Source organism: Chiloscyllium plagiosum, chromosome 25 (genome assembly GCF_004010195.1).
Source record: "Chiloscyllium plagiosum isolate BGI_BamShark_2017 chromosome 25, ASM401019v2, whole genome shotgun sequence".
Classification (NCBI taxonomy): Eukaryota; Metazoa; Chordata; class Chondrichthyes; order Orectolobiformes; family Hemiscylliidae; genus Chiloscyllium; species Chiloscyllium plagiosum.
The window spans coordinates 12132439-12152678 of record NC_057734.1 but is presented as its reverse complement, the minus strand read 5'-3'; the positions used below and the strand labels follow the sequence as shown (position 1 = coordinate 12152678).

The window sequence follows — 20240 nt, the reverse complement described above, 5'->3', positions numbered from 1 at the left end:
ACACATGTTTTTTTGAAGAAGTTCCGATGTTTGTTGGCCACTTAGGAGCCTGTCAGCTTCCACCTGGTGTTGTCCAGCCCCTGACTCTGGAAAAGTTGGCCTGGATCAGGGCACCATACATGCGCCATAAATTCAGACTAATACTTCTCGATCTGAAGGGGAAGTCCCAAATCTGGTACCTTTCATTGACTCTTCCAGGCTGTAACTTGTTTATTGACACATTTCTGATGTACATCAGATGAAAAATAACCTCCTGGAATCTGAGATACTTTTTAATGATGAATTAAAACTGGGAAAATTTGGGCTTCTGTTGCTTTTGTTTTTTAGACATAACTAATTCCAAAGGTCAGCATTTGTGAAGCATTATCTTTTTGTAGTGTGTATGGTGATAGTCAGTCAGGGAACAATCTACGGGTTGGCTGACTTTGTCAATTAACCAACACCTATATCTCTATTTATGCAGACCGCTGGTCAACTGTGGTTCCACGTGTTGTGGAGTTGAATAAAAGTTCTCGTCCTGATGATTATGTGGTGAGAATGGAGCACCTTGCATTGGAAAGGAAATATGGAGATGGAAATTGGCAGCAACATAGCCACCGGAAGAAAGATGAAACACACATTTAATTATTTATGTTATTTGATAGATGCTGGAATTGAACTGACAAAGCCAGAACCAATTCAAAATCAGGTTGAGGTTACTACAAGGGAATGTTTATGATTGAAAGTTAGTGCCACATGACACACGCTGTCCCTTGTAGGGATCTGTACACAGTATATTCCAGTTCAAGATGCTCAACACTAGACTGTTTGTGCCAATTAAGAACAGACTATCTTGGAAATATTTACTTCCCTCACTCAGATGTTGTGAAGTCATTTTCCACTCTGCTGTTCTGCAGTAATGTCTTCCTGGGAGCAGGGATTGGCTGCACCAAGTTTATTCACCGTCTCCTCACTCCATCTCCATCGTTGTTTTTCATCAAATAATATAATGCCACAGGTGTTAGATCTATGGGGTTGAATTTCTGCAAGTGTTTCTGATTTCATAGAAGCATGAGGCAGATTCTGCTCTCAGTAGACATTTCACTGTATGGTCTCTGCATTATGGGATAAACACATTGGTGTATGTTTTTATAATGCTCAGTACAGGACTGGATATCCATGCAGAAGAATTATTTGTGCTCCATCATTTCTCCTCCAGCCATTGGACTGGATATTCATAAAAGTAAGGTTGAGAGAGGAAGAGGACTTTATTAATGTTTGCATTTACTATGCTATTGTCCAGTTACTTGTAACTGAGTTGGGTGTGCACCAACTCTCTCACTCAGGAGTGCCTACAATTTCCATTTCCACTGGGAGATACTGAAGACACTGCTCTCATGTGATCACTTTTTGTAAACAGCTAAATTGAAGTGAGCTTTTCTAAACCCTCCAATCAGCCTCTGTTACTAGGCAGAGTGGGATCAGCAGAAGCACAAATTGCTACTTGTCTGGCAGTGTAACTGACCCAAAACCAACCAACACGTGATTGATTGGTTCTACCCCGAATCCATTCTCAACAAAGACAACTCAGATAGAAAAAATCCTCAGGAAAGTAATAAGATATTGTGACATGCTACACAGGAGAATATCATCCCCCATGTATAAATTTGTACATAATATAAAAGGGATAATGACAGCTAAATAACACCATGCTTGGCTCTTATGGCTTGCTGATATGATCTGTAGCTTTGCAATTGTAGATTTGTTGCACTATCAAATACACATATATTCTGCCTCTGTTGAGGAGAATCCGTGTTGACCTTGATTATTCATTTTTTAAAAAAAGTAGGTATTGGACTACCTCATTCTGAGGGTGCTATTCAGCTTTAGCTGGTCGAGCAGAACATTTGCCCATGAATCTGTCTGACTTTCATAACCCATGGACTTAGAGCAGGTTCTTTATTAGATAAATAATTCCACTAATTTATCACCTAAATTGCCACCTCTGCCCAAATTTAAATGCTCTGGGCATAAATGGGGTTACACTGGGCATTAAATTGGCTTGTAACTCATCACTCTATTTGCAATAGCACTAAAGGCACCATGCTCTCAAATTAGGATTGCAAAAGAGGTGGTTGGATTCCTTGCCTGGTTCAATAGGAGACCACCTGTAATATGGAAATCAAGATCTTATCATCACCCAGTTGTGAGGGGGTGAGTGGTAGACATAGTGGATTATAACACTGTCTGGGACATTAACTGAGTTAGCCTTAAAGGAACCACAGAGGCTGCCTGAATAGATTTTTAACACTTTTTTGTGAAGTCAGAAAACGTGTTAACTTCTCCCGTGCCTGTGTTTACAGCCTGCTCATTCCCTCTTGTGTACCTCAAGATAAAACTAGCCTCTAATCACAGTCACTGTAAACTAGACTATCTCAAACTGAGTGCTGCTTCTAAGGGAAGGCTGCAGTCTTTAAGGTGGACCTTAAATGTGATGTTAAAAGTGCTTTTCGATGTTGACATTATGAAACAAGGGTAACACAAATTTGCAAGTATGTATAGTTTTTTTAGTTCATTGATAGGAATTTAGTCTATAATATTAGGCAAGTGATATTTGAATTATATACCACTTACAGTGCAGAAACAGGCCATTCAACGCACCAGGTCCACGCCAGGGTTTATTGCTATGGGCTTTCTATCCTTTATCATTTCATTCCATCAACATGTCCTCCTCTTGTCTCCTGTCTCTGTGATAATCCAACATGACTGTGGATGCCTGGAGTATTTGGGATCATATTTGGCCAGGTTACTCATGCTGGCTTTCTGGCAGATTCATAGTGCAGAGTTGAACAGAATCTGTGAGGAGTGTGTGGTATTACTTATTCCCTAGCTGTCACCAGACGACGTGTTTTGGTGAGTGACAATCCCATCGCTGGTACAATCACCATAATACACAGCCTAATCACAGTTCCAAATCTCCCAATCTCCTCCTCCACGCATTCTCTGTGTGAAGCACATCTGAGATCAGGAAGTGAATAGAGGAGACAGGAACAGACAATAACCCATCTGATTGTTCCTTTTTCCTTGTGGGAGGTAATGGTCTAGTGGTATTAGCGTTGAATTGTTAACCCAGAGATCCAGATGATGTTCTGGGGACCTGGGTTCAAATTCCACCACTGCAGAATTTGAATTCAACAAAAACAAATTCTGGAATTAGGGGTCAAATGATGATCAAGAATCAATTGTCAGAAAAACCCAGCTGGTTCACTAACGTCTTTTAGAGAAGGAAATGGCCATCCTTACTAATTTGGTCTACATGTGATTCCAGACCCACAGCAATGTGGTTGACTCTTAACCGCCTTTTGGGCAATAAATGCTACCTAGCTAGCAATGTCCACAGCCCTTGAATGAATAAAGAAAAAAAAAAGTTCTGAAGACAGTGGGACAGGTATTTATGGTGGTTGTGTAACATTGGCCAAGTGCCTAATCAACCTCTGAGCTCATTCCTTAACACAGAGTGTGCACATGTTGGAATCAGCAGCTCAGCCTCCCCATTGGCACAAGCAGATGGGTAGGCCTGGCCAGGTGTTTTATTTATGAAACATCAGAGGTAAAGGGGAACACTGTTCAGGGAGTGCCTTTTGCACAAAAAGAGCACATCCTCCCCGGAAGATTGAACCTCTGTCTACCATCCCACCTGTCTACGCCGGAAGACCCAACCCCTGATTCCCTCCTCAAGCTTTCCAACTCTTTCACAACCCAGCACCTCAGACTTTGGGACCCATACTTCGTCCTTTCTGGGTCTACCTACAGAACCAATGACCACCACTGGGAGCAGGAGCTACTGTCCATGAGCTTTCGAGGGCTGGAACTCCTTCCCAGTAAATGGTGCCAGCTGGCAGTGGGCTTCTTTCAGATCTATCAGCTTGCCACTGACTTTGGCACCAGGCCAGGGGTGAGTAGACTGTTTTATTCTTTCCCCTGAATACCTCAAGACCAATATCTACTGCATTAGATTCCTGTTCCAATAGATTATAGCTGAAACTACATTGGGCAAGACAAGGAAATAAAGGGGCAGTGATCATCACTTATTTGATATTTACATTACTATTTAATGAGGTGTGTCAAGTGTTGGATAAGTGGTATATTACTAGACTATTAATCCAGAAAGTCAGCAAATGTCCTGGGGACACAAGTTCATATTCTGCTGTGGTAGATTGTGAAATTTGAATTCCATAAATATCTGGAATTAGGAATCTAATGAAGACATTGTCAGGAAAAACCCATCTGGTTCATTAATGTCCTTACCTGGTTTGGCCTAGGTGTGACCCCAGACCCACAGCAACGTGGTTGATACTTAACTGCCCTCAGGGCTAATAGGGATGGTTAACAAATAGGTAACTAATAGGGATAGGAATAAATGCTGGCCTGGCCCATGACACAGGAATGAAGAAAGAATATTCATTAAAAATTGAGCCCTTGTTCAGGAAAGGAATGTTCATTTTTAGCCTTCCTATGTTGCACAACACTGTCAGCCAACTGCTTGCAGAAGACCTGCACTCTCAAACCCCTACTCACATCAATAAAACAAACTAGTGTTATGCATGGTGCGAAAGAAGGATGAATAATAGTTGTAGAAAATTATCCTGAAGCAGCAGTTTAGATCTGTGAGTGATTGGAAATCACCCAATGAACCCATGCTGGACATACCTTGCCATACCACATTGTTAAAACACATCATAAAACAATCCATCATTAGTAGTTGATACTGTATTGGTACAATTGGTCCCCTTATTAAGGAAAGATATTATTTAATTGGAGGCAGTTCAGAGAAGGATCACTGGGATAATCCTTCGTATGGAGGGATTATCTTATGAGCAAAGTCTGAACAGGTTGTGTCTCTACTCCCTGGAGTTTAGAGGAATGAGAGTTGATCTTATTGAAACATCTAGGATTCTTAAGGGGCTCCATATTAGGAAAGGTGAAACAGAGGTTCACTAAAATATTACCAGAGTGTAAAGATTACTATCCCAAGTGAGCATTTGTGGCTTTTGAAAGGCTGATCTAGTTACGTAACCATAATTCATAAGGTCTAAAAGCTATTAGTGATTGTTTCCACTTGTCAATGAAATGGTAACCAGAAACAGAAATTTAGATAATTGCAGAAAATAGTTAAAGGAGATGCTAAAAAGGAAGTCTTCACATGGAGGGTGATCAGAATATGGACTTATCCATTTCCAACCATTGGTGAAGCTGAGTTCTCCACAACTTCTACTTTAAAAAAGAATTATTAAATATTTTATATAGCAAACAGGAAATTGGACCAAGTGACTCACTTGGAGAACACTGATGTTGAAAGTGGTCACTTTCTGAATGGTTTCATTCCACAGCCAAAAAGTATGTGGTGGTTTTAAACTTAAAATTTGCCTTGGTTCTACTGGACCAAAGGGTTGTTCTCTCATTAGAGAGAGGAACTTATTATTAAAAATTACAACAATAATAATGAAAGAAATCTTCCTAGTCAATTCCAGATTAAAAAATGTAAAATACTTTCATCCAACATTCCCTGCTTGTTGATCAGTTTATATTTTTTGTATACTTTATTATTTTATCTATCAATTGATTTTAAGTGTTAACATTGTGTTATGTAGATATGCAAGCCAATAATATAAAATATTTCAAGATACATTGCACTGCGATGTAGGTGAATGAGGCAAAATGTAAGATTTATCTATATATATATATCTACAAAAGTGCTTGTCTTATTGATTACAACCAAAAGTGCTATATTTGATGGGAAATCGCAGCTTTTGACCAACTTTACTGCGCAAAAGGCACTATATTGTATCTACAGTATTTGTCTGTACTGTTTAAAAAAACACATTTTAGCTCCTTGTGATTGCCCATTTATTATTACCCAGTGCTTACAAAGCTAGACAGACAACCCCCCTTCTTTATTCCTGATGAAGGGCTTTTGCCCGAAACGTCGATTTTACTGCTTCTCGGATGCTGCCTGAACTGCTGTGCTCTTCCAGCACCACTAATCCAGAACCCCCTTCTTTAATTCCATGCCTTTGCTAAGTCAGCTGAGCTGCTATAAGTAATTTCAGTGGTGGTGGGGAAGGACCCGACAATGGAATTGGAGGGAAATGGGGGCGTTAGTGATACGTGGTGACTTTGATTCTTATTAAATTACCCTCACTGTAAAACATTTGTGGTTGGATGCTAGTGCCACGTATGTTCAGACTCAGCCCTGGCTGAGTTCAGTTGGTGAACTGCTGACATTCTCTAGGTTCACATGAGCAATTGCTGTGACCAGCAGATGAATATTGGAAAGGTGGGTCAGTGGCATTTGAGTGGCTGGGGGTAAGCACAGCATAGTCACTATTTATCTACTTGTGTTGTATTGAAACCAACCTGTCAGTTGACGTTTAGTATTTTAAATTGTGCAATATGTTTGTAGGACCAGCCTATTCTACATCTAATTATATTTAAAAGTTGGCAGGTAAATTCATAGCTCGTTCACTGAAAACTTCTTTTCTGTTTATGATAAATCTTCAAGACTAACTGCAAAATAAGTGGCCATATTAGTTTGATCGGTATAAAATAAATAGATCAACAGGGTCTTTTTCAAGGAACACTTGCTGATTTATGTGGAGAAGTTTTGTTTAAAAGTATCGAGGTGAAAAGATGGAAATTAGTACCTGAAAGTAGATGTCATCTGTATGGTTTAGTTTAGCTGCATCTTTTTCCCGGCTCACTTTTCTTGATGTTCTGTTCAACTAAAATATAATTAAGAGAAGGCAGGAAAACAGATTTTCCTTTAAAGGTGAAATTGGTCAAAAAACTGAAATCTCCCTTTAAGTCAACGTTGGACATGTGTTTCCAGATTTACAATGAGATGTGCCAAATGACCAGTGTCCATTTTTGTAACGTTGCTGACATCCAAAACCCTCTTTGTAAATTCAGGGAATTGCTGCTCACTCTGTGAAACTGAACACATTTTTTCTACCCTGCAGTTTAATGGGAGTTCTAATAAAATATCTTTTAATTATTTAACCCTTGCTTCTGTGCATTACAATAGAAACAAATCATGCATGAAATATGATTAAATATTTGGTGAACAGGATGAAATGACTAAAATAGCTCCTTCCAACAAAAGCAAAATACTACAGACGCTGGAAATTTGAAGAAATCATAATGGATGTGAAACATGAACAGTTTCTCATTTTCACACTGTTTTTAATCTGAATGTTCCTTGCCCAACAATCTTGGTTGGAATCTTAGACACAGACAGAGCCTGAGACTTTTCACTTCTTGCAGGCTGCAGGGCTTTCTCAGTGTTGCTGAGGAGCAACTTTGAGGTCTCCACATCTGGGATTCCCTTAATACAAAGTTCAGACTCCTCTTCAAAATTATGTGCTAGCTGGATAGAGTAGATAGAGTGAAGCTGTTTCTGGTTGTAAAATACATTTTCTAAAAACCAACTGACAACTGTATACTGAGTGACTTGCAAATGAGGACAGATTGAAGAAATTGGGAACTGTTCTCCTTGGAGTGAGGAAAGCTGAGAGAAAATTTGATAGAGGGTTTCAATCATGAGTGGATTGGATAAAATAGATGGAGTGAAGCTGGTTCTCATTGTAAAAGGAACGAGCAAAAGGGTATTGATTTAAAGAGATGTGCAAACGATGTGAGGAAGATCTTTTACACTCTGCAAGTATTTGGGTATGGAATACTCTGAGTGGAGGAGGTAGGTTTAATTGAAGCGTTCAAGTGGGCATTGGATTTTTTTGGATAGTAATGGTGCGCAGGTATATGGAGGAAAGGTAGGAGATTGGCACTAGGTAATAGAGCCCTACTAAATAATAGAGCCAGTGCAGGCATGATGGGCTAAAAGGCCTCATTCTGCAAATTAATTATTCTGTAGAGTTCACTTTAGCTGCTGATCAGAACTGGAATCAGAGTCAGTGTCAGTGCAACAAGGAGTGGATGCAGGAGGGCCAGGAATACCTTCCCAAGGATAAAGATTTACTTGAGGGAGGAAGAAAAACTGCAGGTATTTGCAAATTTCAGGGCAAATCTGAATCATAGATTACTCTGGCATGGAAAATGCTAATAGCCCTAGATAGACATTGGGGATTATTTAAAGTCTCTCTTTTGAGTGTCGTCTACTGCTGTAGAATATAGTAGAATGTTTCATTATTTGCTTGTAGGACGTGGACATCACTAGCTAGGCCAGCATTTGTTACTCATCTTAAATTGCTCTGGAGGTGGTGAGACTGACCTGCCTTTGTGAACTATGACAGATCTGAGAACAGGATTTGCTGGAGAAGCCAAGTGGGTCCGTTAACGTTTCAAGTCCAATCTGATTTATTCAGAACTACAGATGCAAGAACACCTGCTGTGCTGTTGGAAGGATTTCTAACCCAATGACAGGGGAGGAATACAATCTGGTTCAATCAGAGTGATGTGTGGCTTGGAGGTGATGCTGTTGCCATGCATCTGAGGCACTGCCTTCTTGGTGAAAGAAGTTAGGGAAACTGTGGGCAGTAGAAATATCACTGGGATAGTAATTCAGAGTCCAGATAATGTTCTGAAGAAGGATCACTAGACCTAAAACATTAACTCTGATTTTTCTCCATGATTGCTGCCAGGTCTGCTAAGTTTTTCCAGCAATTTCTATTTTTGTTTCTGATTTCTAGCATCTGCAGTTCTTTCAGGTTTTTGTTTAATGTTCTGGAGACGCAGGTTCAAATCCCACAAAGACCGAGAAAGAAGTTCAACGAATAAAAAAAACTCCAACAACGTATATAAAGTTCATTCACTTTTAGCAGAATGTAAGGTACCAACACTTTAATGTTAGAGTGCACTTTAATTAGAGAGGGTTTATTCTTTCCTGCTCGTTAATATCTCAGCCCAGCAGAGGGCCCTCAAGTACTTTATGTTACTTCAATTTAATGGATATTAAATAAGGACGGAATGCAAAATCAAATATTATAAAGAGCAAACAATGCTTAAAAGTAAATGAAAGGCAAGTTACAATTCTAACTTAACAGTAGGTAGAAAAATGTTTACAATTTATGTCTGTGATATCGAACAATCATTTATACGCGAGAGAAAGATAGATCGTCATTGAAACCTCACTAGCAATATATATTCTCCACAGAAGCATGACCGCTCGGTGAAAGTCCAACCCCACACATTATACCACCACGGTAATAAGTTGGCAGCACTGCTCTCTCTTTAACAACTCCTCCTTTCGAAACAAACGAGTGGAGCCAGTTTCTTTCCTCTCAAATAAAATACTTGCTCTCATGTATTTTATAATGAATGAAATTTGTCGATTTAATGATTATGATCTCAGGGACTCAAAAAATCTTCCTCTTTCAACCATCCACCCACTAATTCCCGCCCCTCCCCCCAAACCAGGTAGAATTGTTTTGTAAAATTACACTAGATTGTAGATTATTTTCTAGCGAGAACAAAGAACGCTATGGTTCCAGAGGCGAATCTTTACAGCTCTCTCATTCAATGGAGAGCTTGACCATTTGAACTATTGGCATAGCTGACAGAACGAGCACTAACGCATGGATGCTAACTCGCAGTGCGCGACCCAGATGCACCAACTTTTATTAAAGCCACTCATTGTAAAACACAAATGTGCTGAGTACTGAAAACCAGCACATGCTGCAAACTGTGTGCTTCGATAACAATAGCAACACTAAGTACAACGTCGACCGGATATAAAAGATCAATTTTTTGCGAGAACTAGTTACCAAAAATACAGGATAAAAGCTGGAGGACACTTTAACAATATTAGAAATGAGACCTCATCTGAAGTGGTCAGTGGAGGTTCTAATGATTTCACTTTATTCTCAGTTTAATTTATTAACCAGCTAAGAACACATTTCCCAGCCCGTGTGTGTTTGGTTCTTTATGGCTTCTGCTTCAGGTACCAATGCAATGCTAGACTTGTGTCCTTGCCCAGAACAAAGTGCAGTTATAAATTGGGATTCCGGTATTAAGCGGAATTAACAACACTCTAATCATATGTTTTATGATTTGCATTCCTGTAAATAGTTTATATCAAGCTCCACGAATGGTCATGATGGCATGTCTCGCACAAATAGGCTGACCGATTTACAATTTATGTCTGTTTACCACTAAACAATTTAGTTTCTTTGCAGTAGGCTGAGCACCACCAAACATCATGATTGAACAGTTTAAAGTTGTGAAAGACTGAAATAACAGGAAAAGAGTTGGGGCTAGGAAACTGAATCTAAGCTGATATCTCTGGGTAAAAGTACAGGAAATTAATTCACTCAGTAAACCAAGCAAGGGTCCCAGGAGTCTGAGGTGTAATAAACTGAGCAGAATCACAGATCTGTTACATTACAGAAGAAAGCCATTCAGCCCATCAATTCTGTGCTGGTTCTATTCCCTATAGCCAATCTCCTGCCTTTCCCCCATAGCCTTACACTCCATTTCTATTCAAATAATCACCATCCAATGCCCCTCTCCAATTTAACTGACTTGCATCATATTTTGAAGCATTTTCCATAACCCAACAATTTGCTGTGTGTAACAGTTTTTTTCTCACATCACGGTTGCTTTGTTCAAATCTGTGCCTTCTCATTCTCATTTCTTTGATGAGTGGAACAGCTTTACCTTATCTATTTTGTCCAGTCCACTCATGATTTTGAAAACCTCTATTATAACTCGTCTCAGTCTTCTTCACTCCAAGGAGAACAGTTCCAGCTTCTTCACTCTATCCTCATTTGAAAGTCACTCTGTATATGGCTGCCAGAAGGACCTCAGAAGTGAAACTTAATCCCTTATCAGACGGCCAGCATTAACATCAAACGTTAGTGCCAAGTCAGAATATTGCAGCTTGGGACAGAGAAAAGCTCCTTCTTTACCAATAATGTGATCTAAAGCTTAGGGAGAAAAGAAACATTGTGGCATTTTCACCACCATCCATGAGAGACATTTTTGTGATTTCTTGAATGAATATAGATTGGAAACAAGGGACTCCACTGCAAAATGGGAATGCTGTAGAAATGTCTGGCAACTGCTGGGCCACCTCAATCTTAATACATAATTAAGGAGTAACAGAAGAACCTCATATTTTGGTAAAATTAATGTTCCTTTCCAAAAAAAATGATTTAAGAGAAGTTTCACCCAATAGTTGCTGTGCAGACAATTGTTCAACACAGTATGGTAACATTTCTTACTGAGAACCAACTCCTCAAAGAGGTGGAAATGTCCTAGCTACTATTAAAATGTAAACAGAATATGCGACAGAAATATTGCAGTAGTATTTAACTGATCCTTACAATAAGCTTTCAATCCAACAACAAGCCATAAAAGTGCTCTCAAGAGCAAACAACTTATACAGTTTGCAAAGTAAGGGTGCCGAAGAAAACTCACAAAAAGCTAATTATTAACTTGTAGGTATGGATTACTCTCCAAATTATATTGATACAATAATGACGTAGAATTAAATGCTAATGTTTTAAAGTGTAATATATTATACATATTCTGTGTAACAGTAACTTTTTAAAATTCACTCGTGGGCAATATGCATTGCTGGCTGGGCCAGTTTTTTTTGCCCATCCTTAGTTGCCCTTGAGAAGGTGGTGGTGAGCTACCTTCCTGAACCCCTGCAGTCCATGTGCTGCAGGTAGACCCACGAGGTTTGTTTCTTCAACATGAATTGGCTATAACACAATTGAAGAATTTAGATCTTTATTTGTAGAATGTGAACTTTGCTTACCTGTATTGGACAAAAAGTGATTCTGGTCCCATTGGTTTACATGGCGCTGCTATTACACAATTTTCTTATAACATGGGATTGCATGGGAACAGAACGATCATGTTATATCAAAACAGACTGGAAGTCCCCAAGTCAGGAGAATGAGTGACTTGGAAGGGAACTTGCAGGTGGTTGTATTCCAATGTATCTGCTGCCTTTGTCCTTCTAGATGGAGTGGTCATGGGCTTGGAAAATGCTGTCTAAGGATCTTTGGTGAATTTCTGCAGTGCATCTTGCAGATAGTACACACTGCTGCTACTGAGCATCGGTGGCTGAGTAACTGAATGTTTGTGAGTGCTGCTGGTGCACCCATGTGAGTTACCAGTATGCATGTAGGTGTCATAAACAAAATGCTGTTTACCAAAATTTATGATAACCTCTGAATTCTCCGCTTCAAAATACGATGGAATCCCTCAAAAGGACTCAGATTCTCTAAGTTATGTCACCACAGGCCTCTCAGACATAATCAGTTCAGTTGCAGCAGAAACCTGCTTGGCTAATAGTTCCTTTCTGTCCCATTTGACATTGCTGTATGTTTAATTAGGCTTTAGGATCTACAGTTTGTCTCTCCACTTCGGCAGGAAGGTAAACCACTTTACAGTTCTCAGACTAGAACAATAATCCCTCTAGTTGGTCATTCCAATCTCTTAGCTACGTTCTCCCCAGCCTCACCCCCTGCCATTTATCCCTCCACCCTGGAGGCTCCTTGCCTCATTCCTGATGAAGGGCTTTTGCCCAAAACGTCGATTTTCCTGCTCCTCTGATGCTGCCTGACCTGCTGTGCTTTTACAGCACCACTCTAATCTTGACTCTGATCTCCAGCATCTGCAATCCTCACTTTCATCTACCATGTAAAAGCTGCCTCTGAAATCAAATAAGACAAGTTGTATTTGTTGCTGACAGTGAGCTGGCAGCTAAAGTTTGTTTCTACTTAACATCTGTTGGCATCAGCTTTCTCTTGATTTTGTTGACTCAATGTCCTGAGTTTCTGACATCAGTATACATGGAACTGAAGTGGCTAATCCCAACCCTCAATTCTTTGGGCATATGAGACAGGACATCTCAAAGCATTAGATCTATCTCCATCTCCTTCAGAGGACTCCAGCAACACAGATGCCAGTCCTCAGCCAGTTCAATTCACTCTATGATTTTAAATAACAGTTGGAGGCAATGAAGACTACAAAGACTATGGGCCTAGAAACCATTCTTGCATTTGTACTGAAGACTTGCGCCTCATATCTTGCTGCACACATAGCCAAGCTGCTCCAGTACAGCTACAACACTGGCATCTACCTGACCATGTGAAAAATTGCCCAGCTATGTCCTATACTCAAAAAGCAGGACAAATCCAACTCAACCATCCAAACAGTCTACTCTTGATCAACGCTAAAAGTGATAGGTGTTATCAACAGTGCTATCAAGCAGCACTTTCCAAGCACTAATTTGCTCACGGATGCTCGGATTTGGTTCCACCAAAAACACTCAACACCTAACTTCATTACACCCTTGGTTTAAGCATGGACAAAACAGCTGAATTCCAGACATGAGGCAAGAGTGACTGCCCTTGATATCACTGCAACATTTGACAATGTGGCATTAAAAAGCCTTAGCTAGAGTCAATGGGAATCTGTCTGTTAGTTGTAGTTATACCTGGCACACAGAAAGATGGTTGTGGCTGTTGGAGATCAATAATCTCAGCTCCAGGACATCCTCTGCAGGAGTTCCTCAGGGTCGTGTCCTAGGCCCAACAACCTTCAACCGTTCCTCTATCAGAAGTGGGGATATTACCTGATGACTGCACAATTTCAGCACCATTTGTAACTCCTCAGATGCTGAAGCAATCCATTTCCTGATGAAGCCAGACTAACTCTAATCCTAACCCTATCGCAGTTTTGAGCTGACAAGTGGCAAGTCACATGCATGCCACACATGTAGTGGGCAATAACCATCCACAGTATGACAGAATCTAAGCATTGCCTCTTAACATTCAGTGACATGATCTTCATGGATTTCTGCCTGCCTCATCAACATCATGGGGATTACCACTGATCAGAAACTGAACTGAATTAGTCATATAAATACTCTGGCTACACAAGCAGGCCAGAGGCTAGGAGTCCAGCAGTAAGTAACTCATCTTACTTCCCAAAGCTTGTTCACCACCTATAAAGCACAAGTCAGGAATGTGATCGAATACTCTCCACTTAACTGGAAGAGTACAGTTCAACACTGAATAGGCTTGTCACCACCCAGGACAACGCAGCCCACTTGATTGGCATCACATCTGTTAACATTTAATTCCTCTACTGCCAATGCTCAGTAGCATCAGTGTGTACCATTTGCAAGGTGCACTGCAGCAATTCACCAAACTCTTTAGATAGCAGCTAGAAGGACTAGGGCGACAGATGCATGGGAACACTACTACCTGCAAGTTCCCCTCCAAATCAATCACTATCCTGACTTGGAAATATATTGCTAATCCTTCAGTGTTGCTAGGTGAAGTGTCTGGACTCCTTCTGTTATGGCATTGTAAGTCAATGCACAACAAATGGACCGTAGCAGTTCAAGAACGCAGCTTATTGGCACCTTCAAGGGAAACTAGGATGGGCAACATTTGAAATCAGCCGGTGGCACCTACATCCTAGGATTGAACAAAAATAAATTTTGAAGCAATATTTCAGGTAAGGCAGAACCAGTAAAGTTTTAGCATAGCTTCTTTGCTTTTAACTTTTGTGCCTCTATTTAAAATTCATTTTAAACACTTCCTAAACTTGTCCTACCACCTTCAACAATGGTCTGTGTATATATTAACCCCCGATCCCACTATTGCTGAATTTCCATTAAAGTTGCACTTTTATTATCTCCTCTTCTTCTTCTCAACAAAATCCAACACCTTTCTCACAGTTCTGAGGAAGGGTCTCTGGACCCGAAACGTTAACTCTGATTTTTCTTCACAGATGCTGCGAGACCTACTGAGTTTTTCTAGCAACTTCTGTTTTAGCTCAACTAGAGGGACAAGGGTACAAAAGGATGGGAGCACCATCACATGCAAGATCCTCCTGAGTCAGGTATTGTCCTGACTTGGATTATATCACCATTCCTTTGCTGTTACAGTCAAAACTGCAGCTTCCTGATAGCAATGTAGATGTCTCCAAACCAGATGGAATTTGGCCTCAACCACTAACTTCATAAGGGCAATTAAAGATGGGAAAGGATGCTGGCTTTGTCAGTAGGGCACTCATCCCAAGAAAGAATAAGCCTTGATTTTTAACCCAACTACTATTGCAACTTTTTTCACTGTGGCAACATCATCTTCCTATTTAAAAGCAGCAACAAATTATTTTTTGGTACCTCCACCACATCTTGTGCCTCCACCTTTGCATAGCTGTCTTTTTTGGTCCCCAAATGACATGGCCATACATTGCTTGTTAGGATAATAAGGAAGACATGCTAGGTTGAGTGCTACACCCAAAATTCTAGATGCAATTTTAAGCCCCATCTGAATCAGCATAATTGCAGAAAATTTGCATGAATGTTTCTTTGCTGTACATGCACCCTTTAGAAAGAGCCCACCTAGGTTGCAGGTTTCCTACCACTATAACGGTGCGTCTTCGGCCCTTATTTACCTATCTTTCTCTGATGCATTTTTTTTACAATTTATTAGTTTTGTGGATTCTATTTGCTGTTTCTGAAAAAAGTCAAATTTAGATGAAGTAAAGTATTCTGTCTACTGGTCTCTATACCTCTCTGTCTCCAGTAGGTGCTTATAATCACAGTACTCCCATTTTCTATTGACTAAAAACAAATAACAAAACTGCCTACTTCAAAATTCATGATTTCTGAAAAAAAAGGTTCAAACTAGGATTAAGGAAGATGCAAAATTATATTTTCTGAATGTAGAATTCTGGAATAGCTACAGACGGATGTGTAATTAATAGCACCTTAAGTTTATCTTATTCTTTCTCACACAAACATGCCATCTTTTTTAAAAAATAAATAATCCACGTAAACCTTATCTGAATATTGCTTAAATTTGTTTGCTACTTTTAAAAATGATTGTTAAACTAGACAAAAAGTGTTAAGAGGCTGCAGAGAAAATGATTGAAAAGTCCAGAGCATAAAGCCAATTAACTGGCAAGTCCATAAAGTTGGATTGCAGAAAGGTTGGGAAAAAAGGTGAAGTGTAGACAAAAAGGAGGAATCAGTACAATTGTTTACAACTGAGGAAATTGGTAGCTAGGAATTCGGCAAAAGTGCAAACATTTGGCTAGACAAATCAGAAAAAGGCATAAGCAAACAATGTTTTTGGAACAAAATTTTGAAAGAAAAGATTTCCCTCTTATATATTTTAAAGTTTGCAATAGTTTGTGGTATAAACAATGCAACTGAACCCATCGGTCTCATTACAAAGATTCCACGTTTTTGACTTGCTCCATTCTGGTCCATTCTTCAATATTTGCTCAAATCCAAAGTTAACTTCACTAACAACAGTCTCTTACATCGTTTTAGCTAAAATATTGGCAAATTTGAAACAATACATCTCTCCATCTTAATACATTTCTATTCTTCACACATATTTTTGTTTTATTCACTTCTGGGACATAGGCATTGCTGGTTGGGCCAGCATTTATTTCCCATCCGTAGTTGCCCTTAAGGAGGTAATGGGGAGCTGTCTTCATGACCTGCTGCAGTCCATGTACTTTCAGTAGACCTAGAATGCTACTGGGAGGGAATGCCAGGATTTTGATTCAGTAAAACTGAAGGAATGGCAATATATTTCCAAGTAAGGATGGTCAGTGACTTGGAGGGGAACTTGCAGGTGGTAGTGTTTTTCCTCACCTAGTTTATTTCTTTGTTCTTCACTCTTCCTCATGTTGTCCTCTCCTTTCATTGTTCTGCCTTACACTCTGTTCATCTTTAACATTTTGGATGAGCAGATGTACAGAAAACAATTCAGGGTAGGCAGGAAGGCAAACAGTATTTTGTGTATGGGGAAGGAAGAAAGGAAAGAAATAGAAGCACTTGGGCTGAACGGAATGTTCAGCAACCCTATTGTGCTTTCTGACTGTAACTGTGATAGTAAAACAACATAAAAGCCAAGGGTTGGGAATGATTCACATATGAATAATTTTTAAATAGCTTTATTTGACTTTACCGAAAACATATCTGGGCATAAGCAATTATGGAGGATCAAGGTATGCCAAGTTGCAAATAATTTCAGGTAGGTTCTGACATCAAGCATAGGGAATGGTTTACACTGGCTACTGAAGGAATTGATTCATTGATAATGAACATAGATGGTGTCAGACCTTGGCATCACTGGGATCAGATCATCATGTCTTTATGAAAGTTATGAGTCAAAATCATAAATGTAGATGCAAAGCTGTTGTTGCGATTGATGTGACCCAAAATCAATCAGGAAACTGTAAAGCATTGCATAAAAAGTAATTAACAAATCTCCCAAATGGAACCTCAAACTCTCTACACCAAAGAAGATAGTGAGCTTTGAGAAGATTTGTAGCTCAGATCGAGGTTCTGGATGTAGGTTTGCTCGCTGAGCTGGAAGGTTCATTTTCAGATGTTTCGTCACAATACTAGGTAACATCTTCAATGAGCCTCCAGATGAAGCATTGCTGATGATTTCTGATTTCTATTTATATGTTTGGGTTTCTTTGCTCAGTGAACAAACCTACATCCAGAACCAAAGAAGATTCCTACTGAGTAAACACACTCTAATAATGGAAGCTCAGAGGGACAGAAGGATCTTGGGTTTTTGTCCGCAGATCCCCGAAGGTGGCAGGACAGGTTAATTGGTTAGCATAGAAAGCTTATGGGACACTTGCGTTTATCAGTCATGACATCGATAAGAACAGGGAGGTTATATTGGAGCTGTACAACAGCTGGAGAGCTATGTGTAGCTCCAATCACCACACTGTAAGGAGGATATGATTGTACTGGAGGTGGTGCAGAGGAGATTCACCAGAGTGATTCCTGGGATAGAATAGTTTATCTATAAACGGATACTGGATAAGCCTGGATTGTTTAAAGAAGATAATGCAGAGAGGGAATCTGATTGAAGTGTAAAATATTATGAGGGCATGGACAGGGTGGATGGCAAGCAGTTGGCTACATTAGTCAATAACAAGATTTTAATTTTAAGGTGAAAGGCAAGTGGTTTAGTTAAGAATGGAGGCAAAATATTTTCACCCAGAGGGTAATTGGAGTCTGGAATGTAGTGACTGAGAGGGTGTTAGTGGTGGGAAACTTTAGCACCTCTAAAAAAAAAGGTATTTTGAGAGCACTTGAAATGTCATAACATTCAAAGCTACGGGCCAAATTCTAGAAAGTGGGACTGGTAGATTTAGAGTACCTTTTGTTGGTGCAGACATGATGAGTTGAAGGGCCTCTTCTGTACTGTATAATGTTAACATTTTGGGGATACGTTCTAAGCAACATGTTCAGAAATACTATTACACACCACTGAAGCCAGTGGGTCTTGAACAAGGCCTCCCGGGTCAGAGGAACAGGCACTACCACTGCACCATCATTCTAATTTTTTGAAATCTGACATTGCAGATACTTCAACTCATTGTTTCCAATATGATGCAACTAAATGGCAATTGACTGTGATGTTGCAGCTTATTGTAATCTTATTCATATAGATTGCATATCCCTAATATACTAGAAGTTGCATCTCTGCTGTTTTCAGTCCATAATATCCTTTAGTGGATGACAGTAATTTCTTATACCCACTAATTTAACTTTCTTCTTGCTATTTTGGAAAATGGTATCAACATAAAGCTGGGTCAGATATTAACTAATTAGTTAAATGTTTTAAAAAAGATAACAACAGTACACTTGTGCACAAAAATGGCCTAATCTCTATTTCAATAGTTTTAAAATGTTTATAATGTCTGTTGTGTGTTCCTGTCCCCACCATGGTTTCATTCCACCCTTCTTTCCGTGCTTTTGTGGTTGTTTCTCCTGTCTGCTCAAACTCCAGGAGCTTAAATGCCCATCTGTTTTCGAATACATGAATCCATATCGGATTTCTAATCAGGAAATCAACACATAATTAAGTTACAGACATTTCCGGGTTCAGTGATCCACAGTAAGGAATCGTCACACTTCCCAAAGACTTTGATTAACGAACATGGGCATACTACAAGCAAAAAAAAGGCCATCTTTGAGACCAACACTTTAGAACATGACGGCCATGACTACACCAACCCAACTTAGTTTTAAATTGTTACAGAATATACTATGAATAATTTATAGTTATACACAGCTAATTTTGCTCACCCCTGCCTGCACTGATAAAATCATGGAATTTGTCACTATTAATAAATATTTTATATTCAAGCTTGTTATCTTTTCCATGAGAAAAAAAGTCATAGTAGCAGTATAATGCAAGTTAAAAAATGTTTGGACTTGGTCGAATGTTTCTCCATTGCCTTCATTAGAAGAGACATCAGACTTGAAACGTTAACTGTTTTCTCTGCATAGATGCTGCCAAGCCTACTGAGCTTTTCAGCATTTGCTATTCTTCTTTCAGATCTCCAGCATCCACAGTTCTTTGTTTATTAAAATCTTCTCTCAACTGATTACTTATGCCTTTGATTAAAGAGGAGTAATTGAAGGAGAATTTTCAGTGCTTTTTCAAATTTCTTTAAATCAGTTTTACTGTATAGTATATGTTTGTTCATGTGATGAAGAAAACAAAGAGCCTTTATGTGATGTTATTTGCTTTATTCATTTCATGTCAACCAATAATAAAATAATGAAACAATAAATAAAATATCTACACAAAATAAAGAAGTTTCAGTCCTGAGATCGACAAAAAATAAAAACAAACTTGTCAGGGTTGTCAGAATATCAATACAGGGCCATGCCCTGTTTAATCTAGGAGCGATAGAAAGCATATGTGTAGGATGAGGGAACCATAGGCACATTCAGAGTAGTTAGTTCCAAGGCTAAAGAAGTTACAGCATTTAGTCACACTTCTTCAAATAAACCAGCTTTCTTCATTTATATGTACACACATACACAATCCAACTTTTTATTTAAAACACCTTATTTTCCTGAGGAAACATTTACAAATATTCAAAACACAAATATGGAAATACTGCAGGCTTTTAAAAGCAAGGTGCACCTTAGGTGGTAATTATGAAATGGTTTCTCTCCCCATACACTTCACATATAAAACTAGGGCTAGATGGAATGTGTTGCTCCATTCATCCCCATGGCTGGGCAGTAGTACTGAATAATTATCCAAGGACGCAAAGAATTTTCAATTGATTTTACGTACAACCTTGCTATCTGTGTGAAGCAAAAGATTTAAAAGAGGTTTACTCCAGTTTGTTAGAACAGTTACAAAGCTATTTTTAAAGTTCTAATTAGTTCAGACTAAAATTTAGAACATAAAAATTAGATAATTGGGTCCAAA

General features: G+C 39.2%; 1 protein-coding gene across 1 annotated transcript in view; it reads left to right on the top strand.

Annotated features, from left to right (window-relative positions):
* The window catches only part of LOC122562564 (transient receptor potential cation channel subfamily V member 4-like), a 168512-nt gene extending 166543 nt beyond the window's left edge, over positions 1-1969 (top strand). The window contains exon 20 of the mRNA XM_043715497.1: positions 464-1969. Within this exon, the coding sequence (XP_043571432.1) occupies positions 464-624 (161 nt within the window). The 3' untranslated portion in view covers positions 625-1969. The remainder of the gene's footprint in view (positions 1-463) is intronic.
* Positions 1970-20240: the final 18271 nt, after the last annotated feature.